Source organism: Sinocyclocheilus grahami, unplaced genomic scaffold (genome assembly GCF_001515645.1).
Source record: "Sinocyclocheilus grahami isolate Dianchi unplaced genomic scaffold, SAMN03320097.WGS_v1.1 scaffold560.1, whole genome shotgun sequence".
In the NCBI taxonomy this organism is placed as follows: Eukaryota; Metazoa; Chordata; class Actinopteri; order Cypriniformes; family Cyprinidae; genus Sinocyclocheilus; species Sinocyclocheilus grahami.
In genome coordinates, this window is record NW_015505739.1 from 456,730 (window position 1) to 464,980 (window position 8,251).

The 8,251-nt window shown below is 34.1% G+C and overlaps 1 protein-coding gene across 1 annotated transcript in view; it reads right to left on the bottom strand.

Moving 5' to 3' along the window:
* The window catches only part of LOC107556234 (phytanoyl-CoA hydroxylase-interacting protein-like), a 12,565-nt gene extending 5,406 nt beyond the window's left edge, over nt 1-7,159 (bottom strand). The window contains exons 1-3 of the mRNA XM_016239298.1: nt 7,078-7,159; nt 6,750-6,997; nt 950-1,126 (exon numbers count right to left, since the gene is read on the bottom strand). Coding sequence (XP_016094784.1) covers nt 950-1,126; nt 6,750-6,997; nt 7,078-7,132 — 480 coding nt within the window. The 5' untranslated portion in view covers nt 7,133-7,159. The remainder of the gene's footprint in view (nt 1-949; nt 1,127-6,749; nt 6,998-7,077) is intronic.
* Nucleotides 7,160-8,251: the final 1,092 nt, after the last annotated feature.

Consider the following 8,251-nt stretch of genomic DNA (forward strand, 5'->3'; position numbering starts at 1 on the left):
ATGCGTTGCACAGATTCGAACATCTGGGTTGTGCTGTTCTGTTGTAAATAAATCTTAACCAATGATTCCTAATTGCATCTACTTACGGAAGGCCAAATAAAGTGCAATTGCTTTCGCACTGAAACTCAGTGTCTTCCTGACATGCTGCATCAACACTACTGCTGTTCCTGAAACCACGCCTTCTTTCTTTGCGTGCACATTTGGGCGGCATTATGCTAATATTTCCACATAGTGACGTAGATATGTGGGGGCGTGTTAGAACGAGCCGTTTTAGGAGGGCGTGGTTGACTCTTAACTTTTATAAAGAATATCTCTTTGGATTTGAGACTTTAGTCTTTGCAACTTTACAGATCTTCTTTATGCACCAAGAGCTTGTAACACTTCAAAGAGAAAGGAAAAATTGAAATCGCATCATATGACCCCTTTAATACAAATAGTTGTTCAGTACTTTTACATTTATATACTGTATATATATATATATAGTTTATTATGTGCAAAAACAGATAACTGCATTTTTATTTATTTTCAGAAATCATGTTTTTTTATTGTGCATTCCAAGTAATATCAATCAAACTGCAGTTGGGTTTGTACTGAATCCAATTAGCTACAGTCAATTTGACTCCTGTACAATCATTTGTTTTACTGAAAAAAAAAAGAAACCTTAAGTGTTCTGGGTTCAATTGCTTATCAAAAATCTACTTAAATTGTTTATTAAAAGTAATAGTTTATTATTTTTCTGACAATGAAAGTCAACAGGGCCCAGTGCTGTCAATCACCAGTAGCCTAATCAATCAGTAGTCAATCATCACCCTCACTATTGTGTCCTTGTTTAACCCCAGATTGCTCTGAGAGGATTGTCCCTATAATAAGTTCATAATAAGCTAACAAATTGCACTGACACCGAATCAGGGCTGTATTTTCTCCTGTGTGAATGACCGCGGATACTGACTCTGTGCTTGAAGCGGTTGTGCTCGCTGCCCTCTTTACGGCTCAGGTCGATGAAGTAATGCGTCACCCGGGACGCGTCCTCACGGGGCATTTCCCAGGTGACCCGGAACGAGTCGCAGGTCACATCGCTGATCTCAGTATCACGGGGTGTGGAGAGCAGCTCCACCTCAGCCATCACCTGCAGGAACACAACACGACTAACTGTCAAACAGAAACATTACAGCCGGTTAAAACAAACATCTGACCTCAGATGAAATTCAAGTAACCTGTGAACAGATGATCCTTCAGCTGAATAAAACAGATTAATGTCCCCTCACACAAACACTGCCTTCAGTATGAATTAACTTCATCTATAAAAGCACATCAAGTCAACTTAATTTCCATGTTTAATAAGCACTAGTTTTTAAATATGTGCGCAGTTATCTGTAAAGCTCATTTGAGTTTGTTCTCATTAAGTGAGACGGTCTGAAACAGTTTCCTCAGGATGTCATATTAGTCTGTTTAGTCATTATTGACAAACTGGACAGCACAGCAGTAGGTTTCAGAATTACATATCATTTATTCATTAACCACTTTGTTTCTAAGGAACAATTGAGGGGAAAATGTGCCACGACTAACTGTCAAACAGAAACATTACAGCCGGTTAAAACAAACATCTCAGATGAAATTCAATTAACCTGTGAACAGATGATCCTTCAGCTGAATAAAACAGATTAATGTCCCCTCACACAAACACTGCCTTCAGTATGAATTAACTTCATCTATAAAAGCACATCAAGTCAACTTAATTTCCATGTTTAATAAGCACTAGTTTTTAAATATGTGCGCAGTTATCTGTAAAGCTCATTTGAGTTTGTTCTCATTAAGTGAGACGGTCTGAAACAGTTTCCTCAGGATGTCATATTAGTCTGTTTAGTCATTATTGACAAACTGGACAGCACAGCAGTAGGTTTCAGAATTACATATCATTTATTCATTAACCACTTTGTTTCTAAGGAACAATTGAGGGGAAAATGTGCTTATGTTATGCTTGGAAACGTATGGCATATCCTAGCGATGTCAGTATGGCTGCCAATGCCACAAATTGTACAAAACAGTGAGGTACATATGCAAAAAAAATTTGCAATATATAGATAATGTTGACTTTTACAGACATGTTGTCAATGCAGACATTTTTCTAAACACGTAAATGTACAAAGACATCCAGTAGATTTATTATAAATGTTTTTTTCTTTCATCATGATGATGTCTGTTTTTGCAAGGTTTCCTGGCCAATGATAATAAAAAATATTGCAAAGAAAGTCTAGCGTTTTTAATATCTACCTTTCCAAATTTGTGGTCAGATTTGTTTTTAATGAATAATTAAAAATATTAAATAATTGTATTCAGCAAAGATGCATTCAACTGATCAAACGGTGAGAGTAAAAACATTTATAATGTTACAAAATATATTTAAAAATAAATGTTATTATTTTGAACCTTCTGTTAATCAAAGACTCCTGGACGAAAATGTATCATGGTGTGCACAAAATCTTAAGCAGCACAACTGTTTCCAACATTGATAATAATCAGAAATGTTTCTCGAGCAGCAAATCAGCATATCAGAATGATTTCTGAAGGTCATGTGACACTGAAGACTGGAGTAAAATACAGCTGAAAATACAGCTTTCCATCACATACATAAATTACATTTTAAATATATCCAAATAGAAAACAGTTATTTTGAATTGTAATAATATTTCTCAATTTTACTGTTTTTACATTAAAAAAAAAATAAAAAATAAATGCAGCCTTGGTAAGAGAATTCTTTCAAAAACATAAAAGAAAAATTGTGCCGACCCCAAACTTTTCAACAGTACCGAGTACAGTAAAAAAAAAAAAAAATGAAATAAAACAGTTCTGGGTTACTGTTAAACCTGTTACCATATATGGTACCATACATTATGAAGAAAAAAAAAAACTAATATTTTTCCATAATTTGCTGACATGATGACATCATTACTCTTTCAATAACTCTTTCAGCACACGTCATAAAACGTCATAAAATGTCAAAATGTCAACCCTGTTACCATGATTTTGTACAGTAAACAAATGAACATTAAAAAGTGGATATATAGAAATAGCAGAATTAAATTCCCTAAGAGTTGCTTTGTCACCTTGCAATCTCCAATTAAACTTAAAAAAAAATAAAAAATAAATGCAGCCTTGGTAAGAGAATTCTTTCAAAAACATAAAAGAAAAATTGTGCCGACCCCAAACTTTTCAACAGTACCGAGTAGAGTTAAAAAAAAAAAAAAAAATTTAAATAAAAAAGTTCTGGGTTACTGTTAAACCTGTTACCATATATGGTACCATACATTATGAAGAAAAAAAAAAACTAATATTTTTCCATAATTTGCTGACATGATGACATCATTACTCTTTCAATAACTCTTTCAGCACACGTCATAAAACGTCATAAAATGTCAAAATGTCAACCCTGTTACCATGATTTTGTACAGTAAACAAATGAACATTAAAAAGTGGATATATAGAAATAGCAGAATTAAATTCCCTAAGAGTTGCTTTGTCACCTTGCAATCTCCAATTAAACTCAACTTTGTTGCCATCCACCCTGTTACGTTTAATGAAGACTTCTTTGTATCACTAAGTTGAATAATCAAATATATGAATTTAGCTGGAGACGGCACATTAACAGGTAAACACATGATCTAATCAAAGCGGTGAAGGCGGGTTTGACAGAATGACCGGAGCGCTGCCTCTCAGAGGAGAGATAATAAAGTGTGTGAAGTGCAGTGAATGAGGCCGTGTGTTTGATTAGCTGTCATTTCCTCTTCCTGTGACCGCTGACCCTAGAGTAATGTGAAGTCACACAATCTATTATCAGCCCTTGTGCTCTGTGAAGCGCCCATAACTCTGAGAGAGAGACAGCAGGGTGATTCATAAGCACCTCTCTTTCTTGTCCTCCTTGCACTGCCTTCATATTACCCACAGTTCTTTTCCCCACAGCAGTTGTCTTCTTTGACATATACTTCTTAAGTGTCCATTAGGGGTCAGTAAAATGTACATGTAAGCTAAATTGTCAGGAATTTGGTGTATTTTGGTATAAATCTCCCATATGGACAGTATGCTGAGGCAGCGCAATGCCAAGAGAAATGCTGGACGGCACAAATGTGTGCATGCCAGAAAATGAGAATATGTTTTACAGCAAGTACTTCACACTTGAATGCACACTTGAATGCTCAGAGACATATGGCATCCCTTGTGAAAGTGAAATAGACTTTAGCAATTTTTTTTTACATGAGAATATATTAGGAAATATTACACTGAATTTAATGTTTTTGGACTCTTAAATGCATGTTATTTTTAATGAAATGGAAATGTATTATAGTTGACATTTATATTAAATGCAATCAGCTGAACTTAAAAGTGATTTTAAATACATCATGTAATTTCATAATTACTTCTATTGTCTTTGAAATACTGTTAAAGTGTGCTGTTGCATGTACTGGCAAGCATTTATGCCCAACTAAACATATCTATTGAAATATTTCTATTGAACCTTGTATGTGATGTATTATATTTGTAACTACACATTTTATTGCAATTTAGTACATTTAAAATGTATTAACTTTAAATGTAATAACAAATAACACACTACAGTTGAAATTATAATCAAGTACTTTACATGTGCATTCGTGTATTAGCCAACACATCAAAATAAGTGTGCTTCTTTAAAATATAACAAATATTATTAAAACATAATGTAGTTTAAGGTCAATCTTTTAATTTGACACTATTACAAAGGGCACTTTTTAAAAATGTGATAAGAGGCAGTCATGAAAGTGTACTCTCTTTTAAGTACACTTAAGCAACCATTTATTTCAGTACTATACAAGTACAGATTTGAAGTATACTATTCAATGCAATTAAGCACACTCCTTTTTTCCCACAGAGGACATGTGTGTGTGTGTGTGGCCTGAAGTGATCATCTGATTTGCCTCAGGATGGAGCATAATTTTAAAAAGTAATTTAAGATTAACGAACTGTGAGTTTTCAAATATCCGTCCTCATTCTCTGCACACGGTCTTACAGGACGCAGTGACTAAAACACTTCAGCTCCCCAGACTGCTGCCTTTCAGTCAAAGGGAATGTAGGCCATGATAAACATCCTCACAGGACTTGAATCAAAGCTGCAAAACACACACACACAGAGTGGTGCTGCTTGCTTACTATTTTAGAAAAACCTTTGAACGTTTTTGAGTTTTGCTCTAGTGCTCAGTAAAAAAAAATCAAGATGCTGTATGCTGTCTGTTATAAAATAAGCCTCAAAAAATGGCAAGAAAATCTTATGAAAACACGTTCAGGTTACATTTGACCTCATAATGAAAGAAAAAAAACAGTTCTATTTTGAACATAGAAAATAAAGCATGTTTAAGAACCATAAAGTTTTTGCATTGTTTTTTTATGACAATTAACAGTTTTTTTTATAAAGTCTCATTACAGTAATGTCTCATTACAGCCAGACATTTTACTTTGGAGTGTGTGTGTGTGTGTGTGTGTGTGTGTGTGTGTGTGTGTGTGTACTGGTTTATATCTCCTGGTGGGGACTTAAACCTGAATACACACAGACTCATGGGGACTCGTGTCACGGTGGGGACTTAAATTGAGGTCCCCACGGGTACAAAAGCTTATAAATCATACAGAATGAAGTTTTTTGAAAATCTAAAAATGCAGAAAGTTTCCTGTGAGGGGTAGGTTTAGGTGTAGGTTTGGTGTAGGACAATAGAATATACGGTCTATACAGTAGAAAAACCATTACGCCTATGGAGAGTCCCCACAAGGATAGCTGACCAGACGTGTGTGTGTGTGTGTGATTCCCGTTATTCGTAATGATTATTCTCATTAAATTCTCATTAATGTAATAGTCATTTTTCATGCAATGATTGTATAAATCACTGAAAAAAAACAATAGAGGAAAAAAGTCAGCAAAAATGAGTGTAATTATTTTAAAAACATTTTTTAGATTCTCATTAAGGCTGATTTAATCATTTATTTCAATTTTTTTACATACAAAAGTAACTGACTGTTCTTCAATATTAAACTTTACAATTACAAATGTATTACAAACATATATTTTTAAAATACAAAAGTAACTGTCTGTTCTTTCAATATTTCACTTTACAATTACAAATGTATTACAAATATATTTTGAAAAAAATCTAAATGTTAAATCAAAATTTTAAATAATTTTTACTGTACTATGTTCAAAATTTTAATGAGCAGAGCTCCTGCACAAACAGCAGCGTCTGAACCGAATGTGATTCACTGAGGAATCGCTCGCTGAAAAGAGCTGCTGGAGAAACGAGAGGCTGATTCTCACAGCATTAATGACTTTGTCATGGTTCAGATTTCTCTTCAGAAGCGCATCTCACATGTATCTGCAATGCAGCTCCACTGTGCTGGGAGTGAAACTATTAAGAGCAACACTGTTCTACATTTAACAGCGATAGACAGAACTACAAAAGAGAGAAAAGAAAACATCAGCGCAAGAAAGCACACTTCGAACAAAATGTTCTAATCTGATTATCTGTGCTTCTGTTCTGGACGGTGAACGTCTATCAAGGCAGTCCTGACCTCAATTCACAGAGAAAAACAACAGTTTTGTGGAGGAAAAAGATATGTAAAAAAATTAATAATAATAAATAAGTAAAAGTAAATACATTTATTATATTATATTATTATATTCTTATTTTTCTCAATTCAGTGTTGCTTTTAATGAATAAAAGAGAAAGGCGTACCTCTGTGTTCAGAAGCAGCAGGGATGATGATGATGATGAAGAAGGGATATGTTCACAGACAGAAGCTGTGTGAATGAGTGTGGCTGTAATTCTTCGTCTTTTCCTCTCTTTCACTGCTGCCAGCTCCTTAAATGAGGATGAAAACTGAGAGCGAGGGGTTTCTCGTTTGCCCCCCCCCGTACTCACTTTCACTAACCGTCTCTCTCTCTCTCTTTCTCTCTCTCCGTGTGTATTTGTGTTTTCTACAGCTGTATGCTGAAGGGAAATGAACAGCTATGAGAAAGTGCAGCATCAATGAACCGTAAAAGTGATGTAACAAGCTACTCACTCATGCCTGATCCACACACACTCGCTCCACCTTCACAGAGACGACCCCAGCACATGCAGGTTCACATCATCGACAAACGAAGAGATTTTCTGCAACTGAGAGTGATCATGACACGTCATCAGCACATGATGACTAGAATAAAATGTCTCTGTCTGAGAAGAAGTGTGACTGAAATCCTGCACTTCGATATTCGTGATATTTAACTAAAATGATTTGGAAGCCTTGAGTTTTAGGATTTCTGGTTGTTGTCTTTGATGCCTTTGAACTGAAGTTATTTTTTTAGGGTTAAAAAAGGTGCCAATGCTACTAGTAGGTATAACAAACTGCTTATCTTGGCAATTGTAAGAATAGTTATGATATAAATGACTGAATTAAAAAAAAAATCTTTAAAAAACAGCATGAAGCCAAATGAGCATGATTTAATTCAATTAATGTTAAAAAGAATAAAGTCAGTTCCTTCTTATACCTTTTCTTTAAAATTATTCCTGACAGCTAACAAAAAAACAATAGTAAAGCAATGATATTATTGAGGATATATGATTAATGAGTATTTACATTACAGTGGTTAATATGTAAGTTATGATTACCCCGCAATATTATAATCAAGTCTTTATTAATATAAATAAATGTCATGATTTGCAGTAGACTATGAGTGATGAAAGAAATGTATAAAGGTAAATAAAGCATAAAATACAAATTAAGAATAGTCTGTTTAGTAAATAATACTACTACTAATATTATTATTATTAATAATAATAATATTAATAATTATATATATATATATATATAATTATTATTATATGAAATATTATTACAATTTATATTATTGGTTTTCTGTTTTAATATACTTCAAAATATATTTCATTTCTGTGATGCAAAGCTGAATTTTCAGCATCATTACTCCAGTCTTCAGTGTTGTCAGGATTCTGGACTGTCTATGTTGTGTTTTGCCCCTGTTTCTGTTCTAGTGTTCCCTTATTTGGTCTGGTTCCTGTCTTTAATTAATTATTAATTAGTTTAATTGACACCCTATGTACTTGCTATATTGTTAAAAGAATGGCATCTACGCTAATATTAGTCTGTTTCTCTCTTATTCCAAGGTCACCGTAGCCACCAGATCCAGTCTGTATCCAGATCAGATGGTCACTGCAGTCCCCCGGATCCAGTACGTATT